This window comes from Lonchura striata, chromosome 14 (genome assembly GCF_050655825.1).
Source record: "Lonchura striata isolate lonStrDom1 chromosome 14, ASM5065582v1, whole genome shotgun sequence".
NCBI classification, from domain to species: Eukaryota; Metazoa; Chordata; class Aves; order Passeriformes; family Estrildidae; genus Lonchura; species Lonchura striata.
Genome location: NC_140716.1, coordinates 4,451,684 through 4,478,121, shown reverse-complemented (window position 1 = coordinate 4,478,121; position 26,438 = coordinate 4,451,684). Strand labels below are relative to the sequence as shown.

The 26,438-nt window shown below is 43.7% G+C and overlaps 1 protein-coding gene across 5 annotated transcripts in view; it reads right to left on the bottom strand.

Annotated features, from left to right (window-relative positions):
- Positions 1-9,271: 9,271 nt before the first annotated feature.
- The window catches only part of CARD11 (caspase recruitment domain family member 11), a 106,401-nt gene continuing 89,234 nt past the window's right edge, over positions 9,272-26,438 (bottom strand). For all 5 annotated transcript variants that reach the window (XM_085592169.1, XM_085592171.1, XM_085592170.1 and 2 more), the window contains 15 exons: positions 25,955-26,009; positions 24,589-24,698; positions 23,321-23,424; positions 20,395-20,447; positions 19,716-19,848; positions 19,036-19,237; positions 18,473-18,599; positions 17,163-17,403; positions 16,658-16,754; positions 15,540-15,635; positions 14,469-14,601; positions 13,745-13,924; positions 12,466-12,590; positions 11,521-11,636; positions 9,272-10,961 (listed from right to left, as the gene is read on the bottom strand). In XM_085592169.1, the coding sequence (XP_085448295.1) occupies positions 10,757-10,961; positions 11,521-11,636; positions 12,466-12,590; positions 13,745-13,924; positions 14,469-14,601; positions 15,540-15,635; positions 16,658-16,754; positions 17,163-17,403; positions 18,473-18,599; positions 19,036-19,237; positions 19,716-19,848; positions 20,395-20,447; positions 23,321-23,424; positions 24,589-24,698; positions 25,955-26,009 (1,977 nt within the window). In that variant the 3' untranslated portion in view covers positions 9,272-10,756. The remainder of the gene's footprint in view (positions 10,962-11,520; positions 11,637-12,465; positions 12,591-13,744; positions 13,925-14,468; positions 14,602-15,539; positions 15,636-16,657; positions 16,755-17,162; positions 17,404-18,472; positions 18,600-19,035; positions 19,238-19,715; positions 19,849-20,394; positions 20,448-23,320; positions 23,425-24,588; positions 24,699-25,954; positions 26,010-26,438) is intronic.

Genomic DNA, 26,438 nt, shown 5'->3' with positions numbered 1-26,438 from the left:
TACTGGAAGGGAAAATATAATTAACATTAAATACTGGTTTCAATAGAATTTCTTACTTCTTCCCATCACTCTGGAGGTATAACTCTGCTATTTTAATACCTTTTTTAATATTGCACCTTTTCTGCTGGTGCTACAATAAGGCCTAGGGAGGCTAAGAAAAGTGGTTTATGAAGTTTGCTTCAGATGTGGAAATGTGAGGAGAGAGAGAGGAAAAACAGAGAACTTGAGTGAGGAACACAAAATGGATGAATAAGGGAGCATTCGTGGCTTACAACACAGAACACACAAATTTTGCAACTCAGAATATGAACCTGCAATTGGAGGATGATTAGGAAAGTGTGGGATGTGTAGTGGAAGGTCTGAGCCATGGGGCTTGCAGCCAGGGTCACACCAATCAGGCAGTGTATAGAGAGGTGCTGAAAAATGCTCAGACTTTTGACTTTACATTCATTTTACAGAAGGTAAATCAATATCTCTTCACCCCAGTGCACTTGTGTCATATGGCTTTCTGCTACAAGGTGACCAGGGCTTGGACATGTCTCCTCTGAACTGAAAACAGCTTAATCCAAAGGGATTTTTTTCCTGCAAAATGTCTAATGCACTGTATTACCTCATGCCATGGGGTGATGGGATCCAGCCCAGTATTTCATGTGCAACTTGACAATCAGCAACAGAACTATTACTACTGCAGTAGTAAAACAGGCAAATTGAGTGGGAATTCAGTGCTATCTACACATATTAAACTGCTTTGTTAAAAGGGGTAGTATTGAAAGGAGGTTTTCAAGACAAGAGAAGATTTTCAAAGACACTGGGGGTTCTACTGGAAGCAATGTTATAAGAAGAGGTGGCTAATAGCAAAATAATCAAAAGTCCTTCAAAAATCCTTCAAAAAATTACTGCCCATCGAAGTGTGTTGTGGTGCACACTCATTTTTCCAGCCTCACATGCCCTCATTGATTTAGGGAGTCAAACCTGTTTCCTGCCACCACTGGAGGGAGACCTTATTCCTTCAAAGAGCTGTAAAACTTCTGCTGCCAGACTGCACTTCAGTGAGGAAGAGTGCAAAATAATCTGGAGAAATACAGCTGCTGAATTTGATCCAGGCTGGACACGGTAAATCACAGGTTCTAATAACAATAATAATGCAGCACGAATGAAACAGTGCCAGATTAAGAGTTTAATGTTTCCACTCTGATCAATACTGCTCAAGTGAGTCTGCTCCAGATGTCTGAACTCAGTCCTGGTTAAATCCACCACCAGGTCTGTACATTCCCCTCCCTCCATCCTCACCCCCTCCCCTCACCCTCAGGATGTGCTGGCAGAAGCCATTGGTGATGTTAAAAACTCAGGCTGATATTTCCTAACCCTTTATCTCACTGTGACCTTAAATGTGACCAAAAAGTGTTCCCATCAATGGCAATATTTTTGGTTTCATTTAACCCCTACTGGCCCAGTGGCTATTTTACAATCATTCAATTACCCCCACTGCCACTGAAAAAAAATCCAGGAAAAAAATAATTATTTGGTGCAGCTCAAGGTCGCTGACAGCAGGAGGACAGGGAGCCATCAAGCAAGGCCCAAGTCACTCGGGCACTGTTGGCACAGGATGTACAACTCAGCTCTCAAACCCCAAAGCTTCTGCTGGTGGAACAAAATAAGCTGTTCTGCTAGAAAAAGAAAGAAAGAAAGAAAGAGGAAAAAAGAGCAATTCTCCCCAGTGTCATGTGGCATGTTCCCAAAAAGGATGAATGTTGCACAGGTCTGCACAGACTCTTTCTGTGACACGGGCATGTGTTTGCACATGCACACACTCACCCACTCTGCCTAAGTTCCAAACCAGCATCTCAGCAAGATAGGAAAGAAATTCCTGTCTGAAGGACCCTCACATTTCCAGTAACAGTGAAGAGCCCGTGGAAGCTTTCAGCTCAGCTGACTGTCTGTGGTTTGTGTTTTGAACTTTATTAATGACACGTGCTACCACCTGAGAGCTGCCTCCTCACTCCTCAACTAGGCTAATTCTAAAATTAGTGTAGAAAACAAAGCCTTTTTTAAACATATATTCTCATCACCTCCCCACGCAACTGCATCTGACACCTACAGTTGCAGCCAACCATGAGTTTCCTGTGGTACTCACTGAATGGGGCAATTTCAGAGTAAATACAGTTCAAACACTTATAAATCTCTAGAGTGAAATCCCTGCTGTGCTGAAAATAGGAGCTTCGCCACAGATTTTTATAGTTTTTCAGTCAGTTTTAAAGCTTCTTCTGGTTCTCAGTGAGCCCTGTTACTGGCAAGGGGACGATTAATGTGATCTTACAGCGTGTGCCACCCTGTGTCTGCCTGCTGACCCACACGTCAGCTTCCATAAAGCACCACGCACCTCCTGACAGCAATCATCTGCTCAGCCCCCATGGCTTAGATGTGCTGGCTGGACTCTGCAAGATCCAGCTTGTGAACAGTGACCTAAGATAGAGAAGAGAGGAAGGAGCAGGGAAAAAAACCCCATCATCACCATCAGCTCCATTAATTTTACTGCAGGACAAAACCTCCCTCTGGTACAAGCTGCTCGTTCCAGCCCAAGCACAGGTGCCTGTTCTGCAGGTCTGTACCTTCCAGCTGCTCCAGTTCCAGCAGAGGTTCTGGCCAGTGCTGAGCATTTGTAAGGTGTCATCTTGGAGAGATAATTTGTGCTCAGTATCCATGACTCTTGTGGATTTCCCTAGGACTCCACCTGCAGGACTTCACACTGGTGGAGTCTCATTATCACAGAATCTCCATATGCTGTTTTATAGCAGAGAAGGTCATGGCATAGTTGCTGGAAGAACCCACTGTTCTGACTATCACCACAGAAATAGAGCTAAAGAGAAGAGAAATTCAAATCCCTACCCCTAGTGCACAGTGCAGTTCAATCTTCCTGAGGCATACAGAGTAAATAGTAGTAATAAAATGTGATAGGAAAATCAATTGGAACAAATGAAGCACTGGCTCTGCTGTATTCCAGCTCCTCCGTCCCATTGTTACAGCTCTGATTAATAAACAGCAATCTGATAATGAGCAAATCACCTCAGCACCAGCATATGGGGAAGCAAATGCTGCAGACAGGCTACAATGACAAAGCTGAATATTCCCAGTGTGTCTGGGAGGTGCTGGGCTGCTCCAGGAGGCTGGGTCAGAGACACCACCAGCACCACAGGGCAGGCTCAGAGGGCAGAGCTCTTTGGGAGAGGAGCTGTTGTAAGCCACTGGATTTGATGTTATATTTATAAATGTGCACTTAGAACCAGGCATCAATTTTTTACATTCGTTTAATAGAAGTTTACCCCACTGGCTTTCTCTAGGGTGCAAAAAGGAAGGCAACAGCCCAAAATTGGCTCTTAAAACAGTATTTTAACAATACAGTAATGTTAGTATAAAGAACTCCAACTAGGTCAGAGTCGATATCCAGCTTAGTTTCTTTCTGGTGTGTATTTAGATAGAACTGAAAGTTAATGGAATTGTGTCCATTTCTGCCTGGAGTAAATCAGTTTAATTATGAATTAGTCTTTATTTCTTACTGTGTTTATTTCTTTCCTGCTTTTTCCAAATGTTCCCATGACCATGGTTGGAAATTGCCTTGTGCAGCCCTTCTTGAGCAGTGTCCTGATGTGCCCTGGTGCCTCCTCAGCTCTCTGTTAGGAATTCTCTGACTGCTGCTGTCTGAGCAGGGGCTGAACTTCAGCAAGTGTCAGTGCCCGTTTCTGTCTCCTTGCTGTTTTGCTAATGCCTTGGTAGATGCAATCACTGCAGGCTGTGCCAGAGATCCTTGTTGGTTCCCCACCTCTGTGAGCAAAAATTATCAGATTCACTGACATTTCAGACACAGAGATGAGGAGCAGTGTACATAATTGATGTGAGGCCACTGGTTGCAGGGAATTTAAAACAGAAGTAGGGAGTTGTTGTCCAAAGAACTGGATAAACCCAACACTTGTCAAGAAATATTTCCAAGAGCCAACTGCTGACCACGAGGAGGCTTTTCTACTAATGTATGAAAAAGAAATTCATGGACAAGAGATAAAAGAGAAATCATAGTTCTAAAGTAGAATTTTTCCAGATGCTAAGGTGTTAAAATGGCTATTTTGGCAGTGCCCTGGAAAGTCAGGATGGAATGTATGCAAGGGAGAGACAGAAGGGCTGGTAGCTATTACTGCTCATGTCTCTTCCACATTCCATCCCAGCTCCACTTCCTTGCTCTAGTTTCCATTTTTTCCTGGTGGGAGCAGCCAGGTCCTGGCCCCATCCCTGGGAGGTGCCCCTCCATTCTGCACAGGCTGCAGTGGATCTCTCCCTCCAGAACTTCTCACCTGCAGGCTGCTCCTGCCCTGCTGATGGCACTGGGGGCTGCAGGTCCTTTCCTGCCTTGTCTTTGCCAGGCATCTTCTGAAAAAGCCACCTCTCCATCTTTGTCTTTCTGCATCTGCACTTTGGAAGAAAATCAATATTGCTGGTTGTTGCTAAATTATCAGACAGCTTTTGATGCTAATATCTGATGAAGCAGACACGTTGTTGTAGATAGTTACTCTCAAACAGGTTCTCTATCATCTACCATCTGCTTTTAGAAGGTCTTTTTTTCCCCTTTTTTCCAGTGACTAATGGTGCATTTAACCCCAGAGAGCCTCTGATCTGAACATCAGACAGTTTCTGCAGCTGAGGAACAGAAAAAAGGAGGTGGGGGAGGGAGGGTGGATGAGCTTCCTGTTGTTCTAACTTGGCTTACTGGTAGGGTTCTCAAATCAAACTAGAAATCTCACCACTTAAGGCAAGCTCCAACCAAAGCCTTGATCCAGCTGGCAGCTGGCATCACCCCCCATTCAGAGCCCTGAGGCAGAGCAGAGCAGCCCAGGGAGAGCCAGGTTGTGCCACTGGCCTGTGTGGACAGGTGCCCTCAGCTCTCTGTCACCTCCTGCATCCACACAGAGACAGTGACAGCACCTTCTTAAAGAAGAATCAGTTCTACAGGTGAAATCTGCAGGGATGCCAGGCTTCTGCAGCCTCAAAATTTACAAGGAATCAATGAAAAGTCTGTAAGAACGGCACAGATTCCTCTGTGTTTGGGTCTGGGGTTGTCCCTAACAGAGTTTTACAGAGATATCAAGTATGATTTCTGGCAGCATGGCAGAATTCTGCAGTACCTGAAATACATGGATGAAATCTCATGCCACGGGCTTTTAGCACTGCCTTGGCTGGATTAGGTTTTCTTCCCAGGAAAGAGCTGGGCAGAATGGTCACCCCAGTAGCTGCAGTACTGTGTGGGCAGGACTGGCACAGCAGGGTCACTGTCACTCCTGCTGTGCCAGGAGGGTGTCCCAGGCAAGGACTGTACTGCCACCCAAGCTGCCAGTGCTCAAGAGCCCCTATTCAGTCTGCCTGAACCAAAATCCACACTGGATTTGATCTCCAAAACCAAAGGCACATGTCCTTGATCGATGGGAGAACCTCCTTTTTCTTCTACAGATGAGTCTGGAGAAGCAGAAGGTTTCCTGGAGTTACTGCTTCAACTGACAGCCGTGCCTGGATCTGGTGGTGCCCTGGGGAGGGACCTCAGGGCTGCACACAGGCTGCAGAGCAAGCAGCTCTGGAAACTGAGCAAGCAGGAGAAAGGGGGGACACAAAGTGACTTACAAGCAATGAATCACAATCTCCTGTTTGAGATCATGTGTCTCTTTGTGAGGTACTGTTCAATTCTCAGAGCTGAGATGGAAACTGCACCAAAGGGGAACACATTGTCATGGCCTAAGCTGATTAAGGCTGGATGACTCGGAATACACAACACAAATAACTGCAAAATGTTGTTCTCTCAGAAGCCCTAAACTCCTGAGTCTTGCTTTTCCAGTCTCCAGGGAACAGTTTAACAAGTGCTGCTTAAACACCCAGCCCGGGCAGGGCTGAAGAAGCTGTGAGCAGCTCCAGGGCTCAGCAGTGCCCGACTGCAGCCTCGTACTGAGCTCTCAAACCCTGGGCCATGAAAATAGCTTGGCACAAAGAATACAGAAACCTCCAACAGGTTTACAGGCATTTTTCCAGCTTTGGCACCTATCTGCACTTTAAGTTTGTAGGCACAAGTGTGCTTTGTGTGTGTTCCTACCCCCCTGCACATTGTGCTGCCAGAGCTGTCTGTGCTGCAGCCGGACCGATTGACAGCTTTGCCTCCAGCCAGAATTCTGATTCAAAGGAATATCCAATTCTGTGTAATAAAGTTTGCATGAAATTTTTACCTGCAACAATTCCCCAATGTGCTGAACTGCATGATACTGACTTAAACAATACATCATTTTAGCAGCAGAGTTAAACAAAACTCAAAGCCAGACTCAGTTGGTTTTTTTCTCTTGTGATCACAGGTATTATAATACCACATGTGAGGGCTGTAAGTCATTACTTCCATTATTTTGTAGTATATAAACATCAAATGCAATAAGCGTTTCAATCAAATCACATGTTTAAATGTAGACTTTAAAAAAAATTTCACCTATAAAAATTAAAAATTAACCCCAATCGTGTTTTCAGATAAAAGATTGAAAGTATGTAAAATTTTGAAAATGACTGCTTCAGTATTATTGAAATACTTTAAATTTAAAAAAAAATGAAATGTTAGAATGAAAGAATTTCCATAGACATTTGATTTAGATGAAAACATATTTTATATCAGAACAATATTCCATTGAAAAAATTTCCAATTGCATTTTCTAGTGGGCAATTTTTCAATGACATTTTCAGAAGAACAATTTGCATGTGAAAAATTTTCCAACAAGCTCTAGTGAGCTCTTAAAGGCAAGAAGAAGTAGTTTTCAAATAATCCATTTTGAAAGGCAGTTATTATTCTATGTTTCCACCTCTTACAGTAAAAGCATCAGACCAAACATAGGGCAATTTCTGGGCTTTCTGTTACCTCCTTTCTAACTTAAAATACAAATTGCTGAGAAATGTTCCCAGACTTCAGTTAAAAACCATGAGTGATTTTAAAATGGGTTGTGCTGTGAATGTTGCTTACCTTAGGTAGGGATCCACATTTGGCAGCTGGGCCTGAGCTCTGGTGTCCAAGAACAGCCTCCAGCTCAAAATCAGGTCTGCAGCTTGAATTTCCCTCTTTAGATTGATTTATAGAATATACATGAATTTTGGTGGTACCTGCAAGTCCAGTTATTGACCCCAAATCTCATAGCAAGTGCTGTCTTGATAGAAACAACCAAAGAATAAATGAACATTAAACACGTCCCATTCTGTTTGATGAGATCAGGTGGAGGATCTGCTTGAGATTGCATCGTGACACTGTTTACACAGAACATTTCCAACACTTCCAATTCCCATTTTGTTTTCTTAATTGTTGTTCCCAGTTTTTCAGCCACACAGCCCCTACTGAAGCTGGCTATGCCTGCTGGGCTTTTGTGCATGTGCTGAGCCCAGGTTTGTGTAACTGGGATGTGCATGTGAGGAGGGATGTGGCCTAAGGTGACACCTCATAAGGGAGATTTAGCAGAATAGAAAATACCACAATGATCTACAGCCCAAATTCCAAGTCTGCACTTCAAATCCGTTGCTTCAGGACTTGGAATCCACACTGATTCAAGCACTCTGACATTCAGGGAAAATCATTGAGAGATCTCTTTTAAAGATCTGAATGTGTTAGAAATGTGCAGGGTTAATTTACTTCAGGTGAGAGGGACAGCTCTTGGCTCCAGAGCAGAGGCTCCTCCCAGCCAGTGTAAATGACAGTGGCTCCTTTTGCTCCATGGCTCCTTTGCAGCTCCACTCCAGCAACATCTGCTCTTGGATTTCACACCCAGAAGTCAAGAGGGAACAGAGTTTTCAGTCCTTCTCCACTTAGCCACAGAGAGATGAGGCTTGTTCAGGGTCCAGCACACAGCTGTGCCATGAACTGCACTGGACAGGGTCTGGTTGTTCTGTATCATATGAGCAGACAACTACAACGACCTGTAGAATCTGCAGAGCTGGGAATTTACATATGCACTTGAATATGAGAACAAAGGTCTGCTCCATGTATCCATTCCTCTCTTGTTTCACAGAAATAATTAGATCTCTTGTTCTCTGCCTCAATCTCTACTTCCACTTTTCCCATAAGGTGGTTTAGCTGCCCTAAATTACAGATCAAAGAGCTAAATGCTAAAGACTGGGCTAATTCTCTCGTTTCTTGATGTAGTCTATGAAAACCCCAGACAGTTCAGAGGGCAATTCATCTCACCCTTAGATAGCCATCTCCAGTAAGCCAGAGAAACAGCTCTTTGGAGATGCATCTCTGCTCACTGCAAAGGAACCTCCTCCAGAGTTTGGCATATGCCTTTCCTGTGCTGAAAGTGGAGTGGGGCAAATCACATCTGCAGCTTTGTCCATGCAAAAAGCCATTAAGCTGTGGGGAGAGGAGATCACTGCAGATACAACCATGGCATTCTGAGGCAGTCCATCCCCTCTGCCCCACCTGCCATCTGCTGCAGCCACTCCAGCAGATGGTAGCGATCCCTGTGGCACAGCCAGTGGCACACGGACATCCTCCACACGCTGGCTGCTGAGCAGTCAGCTGGTGGCTCCTGGAGGCATCTGACGCTGACCTGGCTGAACTTTTTGCTGAAGCAGCTGAGGAATGTTTCTGCAGTCCCTCCCATTGCTCAGCTGTGGACTCAAAAGCTTTCACAAGAGGGGCAGGAACAAACCACAGGCAGCTGTTACACGAGATTGCATTATCAGGACATTAGGAATGAATGCAAAATGCTCCTGGAAGGTTTAGTTCTTCCAACTGATGCTTTCTTATTTCTGCTTGAGCTACAGAGGATCTCTGAAGAATCATCCAATTTGTTCTATATATACCCCAACTGGTTGTTATTCTTTGCCCTGGAGGGAGTTGCAAATTGTGTGTGCAGCCTGTCTTTTTGTAAAGAGATTGCACATGGAAGTATCCCCCTGCTTACACAGTCCAAGCAGATGGCACTGGGCAGGTAAAGAGCTATTCTCTGAGAAATGCTAGCTATGAACATTCTTTCAAACATTAATAACCTGAGAAACACAGCAGCAGCAATTAGATGTAAAGTGACATAAATTACTTCTCGAAGAGTCCATTAGTTAAAAAATGATGTGCATAAAAGAGAAGAACATAAAAAAAAAGCACAATCCCACAAGCCAACATGAGCTGACCCAGTCTACCTGAGAGACACCCACAGCAGAAGTTTGTTGCAAAGACAAGGGAGCAGCTAATCTAGTGAAGGCAAGCTGGCCAGATGTTCTGTTTAGATTCTGATTGGTTTTTTATTGCCTGCTACTGCACATCAGCCCACAGCACTGACATGGGGAACTGAGGATGAATGCAGGAGGAAAGGAAATTTGTTATAAAACGCATCTTAAAAGGGAGGGATATGGCAAGGAATGAAGGATCTAAGGACAATGGGATGGACCACTCTTCATCTGTAGGTCAATTTTTATTGCATTTCAGATCAGCAATTGCGCGAGTCATTATTATCGGGTCAGTTTTATTGGATCAATTTGGCAATCTCAGTACAGCGTCTAATGTCGAGAGGAAAGATTTCAAAGACTGAAGAGATTTAGGAGTATAAGTCACACTCATGAGCAGTGGAACTTAAACTCTCTGAGAACTTAAGTGCTTTTGAAAATGGGACATGGTCTCCTCGGCCCTACACACACTTCTGGAAGCATTATCCCACTTGGCCACAGCGCAGCGTGGTGCCCGCCGGGCTCCTCGCTGTCACTCATGGCACACAAGTCAAGGACTGAGTGGTTCACAGCAATTACTGGCTTATGAATTTCTCCTCTTCTTCTTCTAAGAATAGTCCCTCCTGTTGAGAGTGGGCATGTTGGCAGGCAACGATGTAGAGAAATGTTTCAGTGAAGAAACAGAGAAACCTGTTGTCCAAAGAAGGCACCGTGGTACTTTCCATGAGTAAAAAAATGTTAAAAACTGAGAGATGTACAAATGAATATGATGCAGAGGCAGGGATAAACTAAATGAAACGTTGGCTGATGTGGAAAGATCTGATGTGCCACTGGGACAGTGAAGTCTGTTTTCCTGTAAGCGCCAGGACTACAAAGGAAACCTGAAAAACTGTTAAATAAAACTGGGGTTTCAAAAGGAAGAGAAAATTTTCATTTTAGTTAATGCCAGGAGGAATATCTGTTTTCTTCTCTTTTGATTAAAATGGCAGAAAATGGCTGTGGAGAACCAGGGCTACAGAGCTGCTCTGGCCACCAGCAGTTGTGTTGCTGCTGCTCCCAACCAGCCTTCAGCTTCCTCAGCTGTGTATTTCAGAATCTCACCTCAGGGGGGTGTGGGGCACATCTCAATTCCATATCCTGCAGCCCAATCCCCATGCCTTATCCCTTTCAGATTCCACTTCTTTGGTCTCATCAGAAATTTTGAATGAGACCAAAGAGATCCATATTTTGAACGTAATAAATTACCCCAAGCTCCCTCTCAAGATCTTTGTCCTCACGTGTTAAACAGGTGCTGTCCCTTAAGAAATGCCAGTGGATCAGAAATTGTGGTGGTTGCCCCACAGCCCGGATCCTAACATCTGAGACTCTGGCTCTTCAACACAGCTCCAGTACCATTGCAGACGTGCATCCTGCCAGCAGGAAGTGCCCTGCCAGCAAGGGTGAAACAGGAGTGAGCTCTGGGCACCTCACCAGAGAACTCTGAGAAGCCCTGCTCCACCTGGATGTGTCCTTTCCTCACCAAAGAGCTCCGTGTTACTGAGGCTTCTTATAGCTGATCCTCATCAATCCAGACGGTTTTCCGCTGCTCCTCCCCGATCCTGTCCTTGATTGTCCGGATGAGATCCTCGATGCTGCTCCACGCCTCTGCCTCCACAGAGGCATAAAGGCAAGGCAGCGCTTCCAGCTCCTTCTCCTTCAGGCGGCACATCCGTAAAAACTCATCCTCGGCCTCCGGCTTCGGCAGCAGTTTCCTGCACCAAATGAGCAGACCAAAAATAAATGTCTTGCATTTTAAGTTAATCCTGTAGTCCCAGCTGTCCCATCAAGAATTTATTTTCTCCTAACTACTTAGAAGCAATAAAAGCAGTGAAGAATGCAGCTACTCCTGGTCTACCATCCCCTTACCTCCATGCTTCCTCCAAGGAGAAATATTTGCTAGGGGAAACACTTTAGGAGGATTGAATGGAGGGAGAGTGCAAGTGTTTATGAGCTCTCCTCTTCCAGCTTGCATTACCTTAAGAAATGCTGTGGGAGTGCTGAGCATGGAGTAAACCACATTTTCTTCAGTCTCATCCTCCCACAATGCTCATTGCCACCAGTGACAGTGAAAGAGTGCCAGATTTGGGGAATTCCTGCTTTCTCTGGTTGTAAGATTTCAGGGAGGAGTCATGGGAGGAAATAGTGCACAAAGAAGTACCAGATGGAGAGGGATGAGGGTCTTTATTTCTCTCAGTGAGAACATTATTGGACTCAAGAATTATTCACTGAATAAGATGGAACATCAAATATGCAAAAGGTTTGACATGTTACCTGAACCTCTTGATGTTTTTCTCTGAGACTCTTATAAAGAGAACAATAGGATATATCTTGGCTTTGATTAAATCCTTCGTGCAGCTTATTCCAGCTTCCAGGAGACAATGCTTGTTCTAAAAACAAAGTCATAACAGTGTCACAAAGGAAAATTCACTGCTGTGGAGTCTCAAGATAATGATATCTATCCCTTATGGGGTGATTTGGAAAGCTCTCTATTTACCATTGTACTGATTTAAAACCTTTTAATCAAATATACATTTAAAGTCCAGCTCCTCCTACTGGTTTAAAACTAGTCAGTCAAATAACAGCTGAGCTTAACAGCTTTCTAAAAAGGTTTCAAATGGGAATGGAATGCTCTAAAGATGAAAAATAAGATAAAATACCAGTTTTACCTTAGACACAAACACACAGAGTTGCTTTTTGTTCAGAAAGAATATCTATTGCAACTACTTGTGAGACAAAAAACCATCACTTTAATTCTCCTTTTTTTACCATGCTGTGCATCAAATCTACTCTACTTGACATCAGATCTCTGTCTTGGGCATTGTTATCTTTGTTCTGTACACCCCTGCATCTGGGTTTCAGGCTTCTCTTTCCTTTGTCTAGGTCCTTGTATCTCTTACTCTCTCGTGTATTCATATATACTTATGATATGAAAAGGAAATGAATAAAGGATGGAGCACAGAAAATGAAAGGATATTTAGCTGCATCTATGTGGGTCATCACAGGGAATGAGGGAAAATATAAAAGGATATGGCTGAGGATGGGAAAGAAAAAGAAAAGTAAGAGCACAAAAACCATTTGGGGGGAATAAATAAAAATCTGAGATTGAAGGAGGGGAGGAGAGAGGACATGCAATGGTAAATTGGTCAGTCTGATATCCAGGCCATTGCAGGGAGGTTCCCAGAGAGCCCAAGAAGGGACACAGAGCACTGTGAGCACCTTGGCAGCAACAGCCTCGATGTTGGCAGGTACAATACATTCGTATGTGTTCAGATTCTTTTCTCTGCTGAAGATGACAGTCTCTGTCCTTTGCTTCCTTAAGAACTCTTCCTTTGTTACAATATCTGGGAAGAGATGCGGATGGGGACAGAATCAAATTTACAGCAGCAGAACACGTAGAAAAGTATCCAGTAGTACTTCACATGGGATGTAAGGATGGTTCAGGGAAGGAGGATGAGCAATGAATTGTCTTAACAGCTGCCTCATTTCTTCCATTGAATTCAATTAAAGCCTAATCTGATCACAGCTGAGCATCTCAGCTATATCCTGCACCAATGAGTCCTTGGGCAATTACTACAACACTATGAAGGCATTAAATTAAAACAGTAAATACAATTCCAGCACCTAATGTTATATAGCAGCAGTTCAGGGATGGAGGATGCTGAGAAGTGCTAAAAAAGGTGGTCTCTTCAGCACAGCATCCTAAAATAGGGATTTAGTGTTCCAACATTTGTGTTTAAAGTTTAAAAAAAATTTGGCTTAGGTTGCAATGTGTGATACTGGCCCCCTTGTGACTTGCAGCTCTACATCAAAGCTTTTGTTTTATGTTGCAAGACAGGGGATATTTATTATAATACTTAACTTCTCAGTTTCTCTGTCTGGATGACTGTAAGGCAGCATATTATGCTGTGGGTATTCAATATTAGTGTAAAAATGAAACGTCAGCTCTGTTTAATGCTGGGTTGTATACAATCCTGCCCTGCAGCCATCACGGCACTGCGTACTGCTTTAATAGTAAATACTTAGCATGGAAGAAAATCAGTCTTTCCACTAGATCAAATGCACAATCTTCACAGCTTGGATGAGACAGAAACCTAAAGTTGCTCTAGGGAAGATATTCCTCATAATAGCAAATACTAGAAACAAATTAATCAAAATTTCACATTGCCTAGATATGCAGTATGCAAACAGTATGCAAACAGAAAGAGCACTCACAGCATTTCAGTCTCTGAGGGGCAGCCTAGCAACCACACAGCATACACATGGATAATATTTATAGACACAGAATCTCATAACCATGTGTACTGGCTGTCTCAAAAACATTCAAATATCCCAGATAGTCTCAAAAAGCAGGATTTACAGCTACACATCACTCTGATGTGACTTGAAGTACCTCAAGCAACTCTCACATGTGCATTCCCCTACGTGTGCACGCATATATACGTTCATATTTCCAACACAGAGGGCTGACACTCATGGCCCTCTCTTATCCCATTACCTGGCTTGCATATGTTGAATTCCAGGGCACCTCCAGAGTTGAGAAGTTTCTGCACCAAGGGCTTGGCCAGCATGGTGGGGGTGAACAGCACGGGGCGCCTGCGCTCGCAGTGGATGGGTCTCACCAAGCTGTAGGGGATCAGACTGAGCTTCTTATCCAGCTCACTCTCGGAATCCAAATCTGAGCAAAGAACAAGACATTTATCCTCTGGGTTCCTCCCCATCAATATTTGAATTAAAAAAGGAGACACACATGAACCAGAAATTACATGGCTAGTCATACTGGTCCTCCTTCCCTTTTACTGGGGTTATCTTTACTATACTCACAGCACTATGATGTCCAATCTAATACTAAATAATTCAACTGCCTTTTACTTTCAAGAGATTATTTCTTAACCTCTTCAACACAACATTTGCATGGAGACTCTCTGCTCGTTAGCTTGACTTAGTCTAAGTTAAATGTTTTGGAGCAAAAGGCAAGAAAGCACCTAGGAAAAACTGCCAGCCAAACAGGACATTTCAGTGTTCTAAAGCTGCCTGTGAAGGCTCAGTGCCCCAAGCTCTTTTAGCAAAATCAGTTTTGGTCACAGTTGCTGCTGAACTTTCGCAGAGTGGACCACAAATACAAGACCTGTGATATACTTCAAAGCCAGGCTGTTCTATAGGTGTTTATGTAGGCCTTTGTGTCAGTACTATGTATTGTAAAGGTTTCTTTAGATTTTTACCTTCCAGTTTATCAGGCAGCTGCTTCTTCCCTTCAGATGAGTTCAGTGCCAGGCCCGAGGGCCAGCCTGTGACGATGCGGACCCGCTCGTTGCTGTTCATTCGTTTGTATTTGTTCTCAGACCTACTGACAAACTAAAAAGGTGAACAGAAAAAAGAGAGGTTTGAGCCTCATTTCTTGCATTATTTACCCTCCCATGTATTAATCACCTGACGTTTGTTACCTATGAGATCTGAATCACTTGTGTCTGTCAAACACAGGACTCCATGGATGTGTGGAGTGAATTCTAAGACTCTTTAAATATCATAGATCTGCTTCAGAGCCTGTGTTAATCCCCTTTGGGATTTGTTATTTTGTTCTCTGCTCTTAGAGGCATGTTTTCTCTTCACAAAGCTCCCTGAAATCACCAGTACAAGCACTGATGTGTGTATCATACCCAGAGTATGTGCACAAATGTATCACAGGCTATACCCAAACTGCCTCTTCTTTGCTTTACCAGAGAGACTTAAAAACTCCCAAATGGCACCTTTTTACAGTCATTTTACATGAGAAATAGGCTTCATGCTTTCCTTCCTCATCCACCCGCCCATTCCTCTATCCAAACATTAACTCCTCCTCCTGTGTATTTGCTAACCTTTCTCAATCACCTTCCTTCACAAGGCTTTGTCTTTCACCCACACAGTCTCTGTTATGTTCAGAGTCACTGGCCCATAATTAAAGGACTATTTTCTCATGGAGCCCTATCTCAGAGACTTGGAGATTTGATCCAGCCCATTGGATTTGTCCTTATGGCACAAACAAAGCACGTTTCAGCCTCTGACGGCAGATGTGTGGGATTCCTCAAGGCACATCCGTAATGGAAGCCATGCTCTTGAAAACAAACACCCTACATCACAACAGAAAACAACCCAGCCTTTTCCTTCATGCATTAAATCTCTTTTTGATAGGAATAAATTCCAATACAACCCCTAGACCTGAGCTGGGATTTCTGGGTGAATTAGGATAGCCTGAGAATACCTACTGTTCAGATCCACTATTTCAGACATTGCACTGAGGATTTGAACTTTATTACCTGTAAAATCTGGCCCAAAAGAAAGCTTGCTCTGGATAGGCGAGGGCTGGTTTTGGGGTCGTTCTGCAGGGCAGGCTCCTCTGGCTGCAGTGTATTCTAGTAAAAAATAACACAGGAGGCTTTCTCACCCCTGCTCTTTTTCACATTTTTTAATCAGAACATTTCAGAAACAAAAGAAGCCAAACCAGATATTTTCTATTTCCAACAAAAAGTGATTGATACCTATCCCAAACACAATGTTCTAAACAAATAGTGGGCATAGCACAGCCTGTGCTGACAAACACTGCTCTTTCACTGCTCTTCACATTCCTTTGGTCACAGACCTAAAAAAGAGATAATTTCTGCACCAAGAAAGAGCATGCACAGCTTTTGCTTTCACAAGCACCTCTGCCAGTGATCTCTGTCCCTTTGATCAGTGGGGCCGTGAGCACAGAAGGAATGTGTGACACTTAACCTTGACTAACATCAAGCACAAGCACTGTCTACCTGTCTCTGTAAAACTCAGAAGCATAAATGTCTCCCAGACTCTAAAAATAACTTACGGTAACTAACACACCAGGAAGGCAGTTTTAATTATGTAAAAATGGAATTTTGGGGTCTAAAATGCTTTTAGTGATGGAAAAGGGAAAATTTGAAGTGCTGTTGTGTGCAAAGGCCTGATAATCCCAGTTCTCCCCATAGCATCCAGGCTGGAAGAGACAGGTTTTTCCAAAGTGGGGCAACAGACTCTGTGGTTTAGAGGCTTATCCACAACAGGAGAGAAATAATTCTGATTATTAACTGCAAGGACACAGCTTCTTCCTCGTGTATACATGAAGATGCATTAAATGTTTACATGTAGAGAAGCATGAGAAGGGTGACTAACACCCATAACAGAGTTTGAACTTTTAAAGTGTAGTCCTTCCTAGCTGGAAGGGTTAATAGCAAGCCAGAGCTGGGTTCATTCCCAGGGACAATATTATTTAAAGCAAACAGAAGGTGCCCATTGCCTGACACAATCAAAACCTGCGGGGAGCGTAAACAGGAATTTCTGTAAAATGATGATGAAAAATGAAAAATGAAAAACCAGTAGCAGGGGAGTATGAGGTGTTAAAAGGACTTTGTTTGTAGATACTTACCCGCAGGGCCCGAAGGGTGTTGTAGGAGTTTTCTGTTTCATCTTTGCTTCCTCTGTGCATCAACCGCTGCAGCTTCACCAAAAGGAGTTGCTGGGCTCTGAAAGAAAGGATGAAATCACACAGATCACAATGTTTTTGAAACCATTAACAAGAAAGCTGGATTGCAACGGGTCTGTGCCTACAGAAAAGATTAAACAGAAATAGCAGTGAGGACTGACTGAACCATGCAGTAAAGGCAGGAACAAAACAATATGAAGAACTGCAGTGCAGTTAAGTTAAGGATTAAAAGATATCCATGGAATACTTGCATGATACTTTTGGAGGGACTCCATTTTTTCAAGTAACATCTGTAATCTCTGTTGTTGTTTTATAGCTCTTACTACACTTTAACATCAGACTTTACCTCAACATTTAAGACATAGACACCTCTTTCCTTACAGTAGCAATTAAGTTCTCTGTTTCTAGATCCCTGCTCTCAGTAATGGTCACTCAGTATCACTCTCACCTGCTGTAGCTGGGAATGGTCCCCATCTCCAGGTCCCTGTCAGTGAAGGGATCCACCCTGGCACACAGCCACTCACACCTGCCCTGGTACATGGTGTCAAGAATGTGGACGATCTCATCACATTTCACTGTCAGGGAGCAGCAGTCCAGCTGGCTGGAGATGTTCAGGTTCAGGCGGATGTGAAATGAGTCCCCCGAGGTGATGAGCCCTTCCTCCAGCTCCGACAGCAGCTTGCGGTACCCTGCAGCAGGGAGGGGAGGGTGAGGCAGGATCTGCCACTCTGCTGCTGCTGCATTCCCACAGCACCAACTCCTCAGGCTCCTTTGAGAGAGGTTTGTACTCCCAGAGTGCTGCTTGCAGCAGTTCCAGCCAGATCATGGGCCTGCACCTCAGAGACACTGATGGGCAGTGGCTCAGGGACAGCCCATGCTGCTGCTGTCAGCGCTGTGGGAATATTCTCATTATAATGCTACTTTTAGGCAACTCCATTCTCAGTACTCCCCCCATGACCTGTAGAACAAAGAACTTCTCAGCAAAGACACAGACACAGCTATAGCTCTGCCCTCTAAGTACCGTACGAGTTCTGCCACTGATTTTAATGACAAGCTATTCTCCTTATTATTAGCTCTAATTGGCACTCCCAGAATCTATAACATGCTTTATCTGCAGTTAAGTGATGCTCAAAAAATTGCAAGTCTTTCCTACAATTGAAAACATCAAAGAAAATCAAAGGCATGATTTCCTGCGTGATCTATGCAGCTGAAATTCTCTAACCAGCATAAAAACATGAATGCCCATTTATACACACCAGTAAAGAATGGATTTTGGAATGTAATTTTTGATCCATAACCTGAAATTATCATTATAGAACCTGAACACTAAAATCAAATTCTATTCGCCACACATGAACTCCAGCTGTTAAAGATAAGATAAAGCCACAAAGGTAATAAACAGGGCAACACCATCAGGTAAATGCTAAATCAACCAGCTGGATAAAGATCATTCAGCTCACCGCATCGTATTGCAGAAAACTGTACATAAAAATAAGCTTGAGTATGTTTCATGAGTCATGCTGCTATTGGCCACCATGTAAATTTTTCAGACTCCTGTTGACAAGCACATGTTGTTTTTTTTTCCTCAGACACCAGGCTAAAAGCTGAAGCAGTTCCAGGAGGAGCTGTAATTAACACCAGTGGCATGATCCAGATTTATCCCAATACAAAGGGTATGCTGGTCCTGTCACTCTCTTCCAGACAAGTTGCTATAAGAGCCTTGAGACTACTTGAGATAAGAAATACTTTTGGTCTTACCTTCATGGTTTGATTTATACTGGAGTGTTACTGGACCACTGCACCTCTGAATTGTCCAGTGAACTTCTTCCTTTGTGCAAGTATCCAAAGGAACACTTTGATTTTCCCCTTTAATGCAGCCCTCCAACTAGATATGAAAGAAATATTACTCTCCAGTGCAAGTTCAATCTCTGAGTCAATTAAGTAATTTTTTTTAAGTGCCATGATCTTTTTGTTATTAAACAGTGCAGACACTTTGTTACCAAAATGTAGATTATGTCCTAATTATATAATTCTTTTTTTCTCAAATTAGGAATACTAGCAGTAAACAGAGCTGCAGCACTTGCACAATCCCAGGCTTCTCTGGGAGTAAGAAGTGCAGGAATATAAAATACGGAGGATGTTTTTTTCCCCCTTGGAGGCATTTGAACAGGGAAATGGTTTGGGAACATTGGCAATGGAGGGAAAACTAAGTAAAGAGAAATTTGGCAGAAGCATTGTTGAACTTGTGCTCATGGGATGCCAGGGACAGCACAGGTGGGTGGGCAGACCCCGGGGCTGCTTGGTGACGATGCCATGCTCACCAGCAGGATCTGGTGTCCCTCCCGAAGGCCAGCTTTCTCTGCAAGGGAGCCTGTCTTGACAGAGCTGACGAAGCTGCCTTTGTCATTGCCCCCGAGCAGGGTGATCTCCGAGGTGAGGCTGTCCCCGTTGAGCGTCACGCGCTGGATCGTGTGACACGAGCTCCGCATGCGGCCCACAGACGTGACAGAGGGACGGAAGGGTCTGTGTCCAGGAGAGGAAGGGACAACTTGTTATCCCACTCTGAGTTAAATGAGTGCATGAGAAATGAGAGCTACACAAATAAACTTCTAGCATTATCAAGCACTAGGATCTAAGGACTTTAAAAGAAATCCTCCTCGTTACTGCACAAGTTCTGGAGAAGAGCATCTCTGAAAACCCAGTGTATAAAAGTTCTCAGACTACCATAGTTCTCCACTCAGCAAGCTCTTGCAGCAAGACAGCAAGATCACAAGGAGAAATTGAAGCCTTTAGAACATTTTTTCTGCCTTTAAGTTTTTGAATTTTCAGGCTGACCATCATAGGTTTACAAAACATGAAAGGGCTCCAAGATAGTGTTATACTGCTGCCACCATAATCACTCCTGCTGCTATAACTTCAGCAGCTAGTAAATAAATAGAGTTTCTACCACAGCACCCTTTCCTCTCAGTCTCTAAGGTAAATAAATTGGCATCTCAAATACCTTTCCAGAGAGAACTTTCTAAATATGGAGTTGACATGCTCAAGCTCATAGGCATCCAGGCCTTCTGACTGATGAGAAGAAGAGGAAGAGTGCACTGAAGGAGCTCCATGTGAATGCCTGTCGTGACTGTCGTCTGGAAAGAGTAACAAGAATGATGAGTCCTAGATAAAGTGACAACAATAGAAAAGGGGAAGATGAATTTTAATTGATCCCAGCCCAAGCTGAAGTAGGAAATTCTTCATGCAGAAGTATGATTCATAACCACAGGACATGGCACAAGGAATGCCAATCTCATAGAAGAGAAAGTGGGGAGGGACCTCTGGAGACTGTCTAGTCAAAGGTCACTGTAGGGTCAGCTCAAGGAGATTGCTCAGGTCTTTGTCCAGCTGGGTTTTGATATCTCCAAGGATGAAGAGTATGGCTAAAACTCTTTGGACAACCCTGTTCCAGTGTTTGACCACCCTCAGGGTAATAAAACTAACCATTTTCCCTCTTAGCTCTTCAGGAATGACTGCTTTCCCCTTCTCACCACTGGCAGACCCTTTGTTTCCTTGATTTATTCACAGGCTGTGTGTCCCATTTACTTAGAGCAGGGCTGGTTATCTGACAGTCTCTGTAGCTGGGGAGCTGATCACATATTAGCTCATATTTCAATTTTACACGATATCCTCTTGCTTACCATCCATCTCCAAAGCATCACATCCAAAGCTGTCATTGTCCTCTTCAGCCAGGCTGGAATTAAAAACAAAGCATGAGATAATGGAAGAGAGAGAAAGCTGAACACTTTCAAGCTTTCAGATTTCCAGCTTCAGTAGATTTCATTAAGTTCTGAAGGAGGAACTTCTTCTGTGAAAAAGGAAGATGTAGGAGGTGCTGCATCAGCCAATGGTGCAGCTGCAAAAAAAAAAGCAAGTGACATCCTTGAGGGTCCAGGGAAGATAAAGAAAAAGGAGATAACGTGTCAGCCAGCATGGGAAGCATGTGAAACTGCAAGAAGGTTCAGAAGGAAGAACTGCCAACAGCAGTGAGGGGATGAAGATTTTGCTGAGGATGACAGGAAGCTGCTGACTGATGGTCTGGTGTGTGACTCACGCCACGCTTGGCTCAGCACAGAGGTGAAGGGCTGCACCATGCCTGCTGTGCAGGCACTGCACCGTGGGGTTTTCCACAATAGAGCAAAAAGCCAGAAGTTCACTGATGGACAGAGTGAATGCAAGGGAAGTTACTGAGGTGCAGCAGAAGAGGAGTAATTTATCTGCTTGATTTAAAGTACTTGAGGCATTTTATAGCAGTTTCAGGGTAGCTCTCATGGCTACTCAGGTACCTGCAGTACAGAATGGCAAAGTGCTCGAGGCTTCTGCACAGGAACTGCCACAGCTCTGCTCCCAGCCCAGCTCCCAGTGACACAGCCTTTCCTGCAAAGGTCACCAGCTTGGCTGGCCTTAAAGCCACTCTAAATTCACTAAAATTTTGCTCTTACAGGGGTATTGGGGCTGTCAAGCCAAGTGAGTGATCTGTCAGCTTTACTAGAAGGACTTCATTAAAACATGTCCTTTGGTTGCAAAGCTGTTTAAATAACAGCTTGTTGTTTTTCCCATTCAAAATGATTTGTAGGTCTCCTGTGGAGCTGATATTCCTCATATTTGGCTTCAGCTGAAGGGTGAATTTTTGCAGCCAGCCTGAAGAGAATCAGCTATTTTTACACCATGCATAAGCAGGGAAATAATGTACCTTTTCCTACATTAAATGATGATCTCACCTTTTTTTCCAGACAAATTAAGAAGAGATGAACTGTGAAACCTGCAACTTGGCTTGCAAACAGTAATTATTCTGGATTATATTCACAAATAAGTTCCAAAAATTTATCATTCTAATTATAAAGTTATAAACTACACTGAACTTTTGGGCAGGCTCTTGAGATACTTGACTTCAGTGATTATCAGCCCAACAAAGTAAGTTCCCATTCAGACCTTGTTCCAGGGTACCTGTTTTTTCCACATGAAGAATATCTAATATGAGGGAAAAATTCAGATTTCAGTACAACTCAGTCTTCCAATGCCTTAACACACAGAACAGAATACAGTCAGAATTACAGTGAAGTAAGTCCACAAGATGAATAATCTCCATGTAATCTCTACTGTGTTCTGTAATATACTGCAAATATTGAAAAGTTCAGGCATGCCAAAGGCTTCTCAAGCACCTGAAGCACAAAACATTCAAATCATTAATAAAACCCCCCTTTTCTCTATCTTGAATTGATACAACACACTTTAAAAAGGGACTTGGAGGACAATGAAGGAGAAGCTAAGGGAGATTAAAATAAACACTGCTTAAATCCTCAGCAGCCTAGAAAATTATGTGGGAGAACCAGCTGAGGATGCCCTCAGTGGAAAGCTGTCTTGCAAAGCTGTCCAAAGAGAGAGGCAGAAATGGCAGTCTGCCCAAGATCAGATTGTTCTGAAAAACATAAAAACCTGAATAAAGTTCTAATAAAAATTAGATATTAAAAACAGATCTAATAAAGATCTAAACCCGCCACGTATATTGCTTTCTTCTAAATTGGTCTGCTCTGTTCTTTTCTCCTTTAGGGAATGTATTTGTGTCTCCTGGTATTTGTGATGCAGACACTGATGCTATTGACACCACACCAACACAGCATGTCTGAGTATCACACTGCAAAAAACCTTCTAGAAAAGGGGTCGGTGCCCTTTAGGGAACTGTGAGGCTGGGGAGGTCTCTTTCCTTCCTGCCACCAACTTCCCACTCACCAGCTGATGTGATTTCACTGCCAGGGGAACTCCAGGGGCCCTGACCTGGCAGAAGTGGAAGCTGCAGCAGAAGGTGAAGCCAAGGGCAAAGCTTCTCTGCTGAGAAACAGATCCTGAGACTCACAAAAACCAGCTCCCTCCTCTGCTCCTCCCCTCACTCCTCACAGACTGCAAGCAGCTCTGCTCTACTTCTGCAGCTTCTAGAGAGAAGGGGGGGCTTTGAGAGAAGGGGAAAGAACCACGGGGACATGTGGGCAGCAGGGAGCTGAGGGGCAAAAACCGAAGCTGGATCAGTGTGCAAAGGCAGAGAGAACACTCTCAACTGTAGCATCAGTGCGGAGGTGTTCCAGTCCTGTTTGTGTTTCTGTCCATTACACTCAGGGCTGCAGTGTTGTCACTGTCATTGATGCCAGCTGAACTTCAGGCATTCCTGAGTGCTTTGGACAAAATATGGGATGCAGGGCTGAGCCTTGAGAAGTTTAGGTTAATCCTATGCTTTACTGACAGAAACAGAGGACACAGTCTCAAGCTGTGTCATGGGAAATATAGGTTGGATATTAGGAAAATGTTCTTTACAGAAAGGGTGATAAAGTTCTGGAATGGTCTGCCCAGGGAGGTGGTGGAGTCATCACAAAAAAAGACTGAATGTGGCACTCAGTGAGGTGTTGGGGCATGGGTTGGACTCAATGATCTTTAAGGTCTCTTCCAACCTGGGCATTCCGTGATTCTGTGAATTCTACAGCGGCTCTGCAACCAGAGGCAGACACGAGGACCTCTGCAGCCCCTGTCCCTTGTCCCTGTGGCAGCAGGCTCGGGGCAGGCTGCCCTGTGACCCACCTGCAGTGAGGGGTGTCCTCTTTGCAGCGCCGCACGATGGAGTCGTTCCCGGGGGGCTCGGGGGTGGTTGACATGATGCTGTCGTTGCGATTTCGCAGGGTTTGCTTTGAATGAGAAACCAAAAGGTGTCAGAAAGGTTACCCGGCTGAAATAAATGTGCTCTCACTTCTCACTCACAGCAGCGTTAGCAAGGGTGCTCTGCACTGGCTGTACTCTGCACTGGGAAGCACACACAGGAAGAGAAGTTGGTTCTAGCTCTGCAGAATCCAAGAGCACTCATATATCCCAGTTTTTAGCACAATGCACAGCTTGTGTGCTGGCACTGCACCTTCTCCTGTGACCACACAACTGCCTGATTTACTGAGCCATTGTAACTTTACTTCTGTGTGTGGCACAGCTGACATAGGAGGAGGGGGATGAAAAGCAGTATGTGTACTTATATAAATATATATATAGTTGGAATGAAAAAGAAAAATACAGACCTCTATATATTAAATAATTAATCTTCCAGTGCACTGGAAACTAAACCCTGAATTGCACTAGAGGGAAAACAGTATAAGTCATCTAAACATCCAACAGATACTCCAAAAAATTATTCCTAACCCAGCTAAGCTTATTACGAGTGGCAGCAAGTTCTTTCCTGGCTATTCTTGAGTATAATTTTAATTTCCTGGGGGCAGCATTTTTCACGGTGTTCTAGAAAGATGTTTTGTTCTTTGTTATTAACACTCTGCAAGAGCACTCTCTCTATCTGCCTGTCCTGCTGTGTCAGTGCTCACATATGTATAATGGAATATCTACCTTGGAAGATTATGGGGATACAGCAAGCAGGGAAGAAATGGTTTGACTACGGTATGCAGAAATTTCCAACTGTGATCTGCACCCCTTTCCTCACTCACTGTTACTTATAGACAGGAAAAGCATTATAGAACTCAAAAAACCCTTAAAATTTTCTCAGATAAGTTACAAAGCAGCTTTTAAAGCAAATCCTTTTCTTCTAACAGTAAATGTTAAATGGCATAAGGAGACAGCAAGAGGTCATAAATACCTCTGAAATATCTTTAAATAAACATAAACCAATTCTGTGATTTTGGGAAAGGCTAATAAGATAGTTCTAACAAAATGCTGGTTAAAGGATTAAGGGAGCTTCTGACAAGGGCCTTGAATAGGATCACAGCTGGGATGCTGGGGCAGTGCTAATACTGAGCTGTGCAAGCTCTGAACCACATTAGGAGAGATGGCTGTAGACAGGCAAGGGGCATCCTTACAATCTTGGTGACTTCACAGCTGCTGATGGAGTTACTGATGGACACAGAGGAGCTGGTGTCCGTGCGGCCGGCGCTGCCCTCGGCCCCGTCTTCGTCCTGGGCTCTGACTGCTGCACTCGCGGGGACCAGGGAAGCACACAGAGAAAACACACCAGAGACAAGCAGGTCAGAGCACTTCCAGTGCAGAGCCTTTCTCAGATGTGCCACTGCACTCGTGTTCCCTCTCCATTGCAGCTGCTCTTGTACTGAACAGGGACCCTGGACACGCTCCTGCCCTGCAGATCCAGCTCCTGCTCCCCAGGAGTTCCCTGCAAATTCCCACCCTCTGCACAGACTCCTGCTCACTTTGTCTCTCAGCTCTGTCCTGGGTGTTTTTAGTAGATCAGTGAATGCTATTTGACAAATTAAAGGATTGTTTCATGAATTTATGTTTTAATTACACCACCTGAATCTGGCAATTTGCAAGGCTGGCTCGTTGAATTACACTTTGTTACAACAAAGAATTTACAGCAGGGATCAAGAAGCCCGAGATCCCTCAGCAGTGCCAGGTGACACAGTGACTGTGGACTCCTTCCCTTCCTCAGCACCTCTGACTGGTACTAATGTTGCACACTGCCTGGCAGCAAAGCTGCTGTTTAACATGGAATTCCTTGGAGCAGGAGCTGTGATTCCCAGGGTATTTTATCCAACAGGGCCACACGCAGCTACTGAAGGAAGTTCTGCCCCTGATGGTGTTTGGTGTTTCAGGGGTAGTGTTACACAAACAGGAGGAATCAGGAGCAGCTCAAACATGAGTGTACAGCAACAAATTTGGTAACTTGGCAGCTGGCTGGGGCATGGGTCAATCCCCTTCTCCCACCCTTTGCAATGCTTTAGATTTAAAATTAATTCCCTTTTGCCGAAGGACAAAGGAACTCATTAGACAATCACTAGATTAGGGCCTTTTCAGCTTGAATGATTTTTCCAACAGCAAAAAGAGAATGGTGTAATGATTTTAGTACAGATGTTACAGAAATGACATTACAACTTTTGTAAACTAAATGGAAAACGGAGGAAACAGAATATTTAGGTAAGCTATGGGATGCATATTGTGTTCCTGGGGAGGTACCTTTGGATGGAGAGGACAATGAAGTAGAAGTCTTGACCACTTTTAATCATTACATTTGTAATTGTGAGAGAAACTGTTTTTTTTTGGTTTTTTTGTTTGTTAGTTTGGGTTGTGTTTTTTTTTTTTTTTTTTTTTTTTCTGACTTGGACTTAGTTAAGAATTTCCCTGGTTGGCATGTTTGTTAAAACAACTTAAAGAGATTAAGTGAAAGAGACAAAGCAACGGAAAAGGAATAAGGACATGGGTGCTCTTTCTGACCTTGAAACTCTGATGTTTTGTTCATGCTGACAGGAGATTTAGCTCTTGGACTTATCTAAAAGAAAGAGGACAAAAATCAGCACAAATGCAGAATATTTACCACACACTGTAAACCAGATATTTTCATCATCTTTTTCCACTGCTATGTTGTAATATACTTCCCCTCCTTTAAACAACAGGACCCAAAATTTAGAAGATATTTAGGTATCTAAATACAACAGCAGTGATGGAGGGTGAGCCACCTGGCTACTTTTGAATGCCTGGCCCAAATGCATTGCAATTTCCAGATTCTGATGAAGAAAAAAGGAGACAAAAGGTGAAGTGGGTGCCTTGGGACTGGTTTCAGGCAGCTGTTAATACAACAGGCATCCTTTTGGAGTGTACAATGTGAAAAGTGCTGCTCTATTGCCATAAGTAATAATGACAGTCAGAGCTCAGGAAGGTTATGAAGGGCAGGGAGAATTCAAGTGCAGATGAAAGGAAA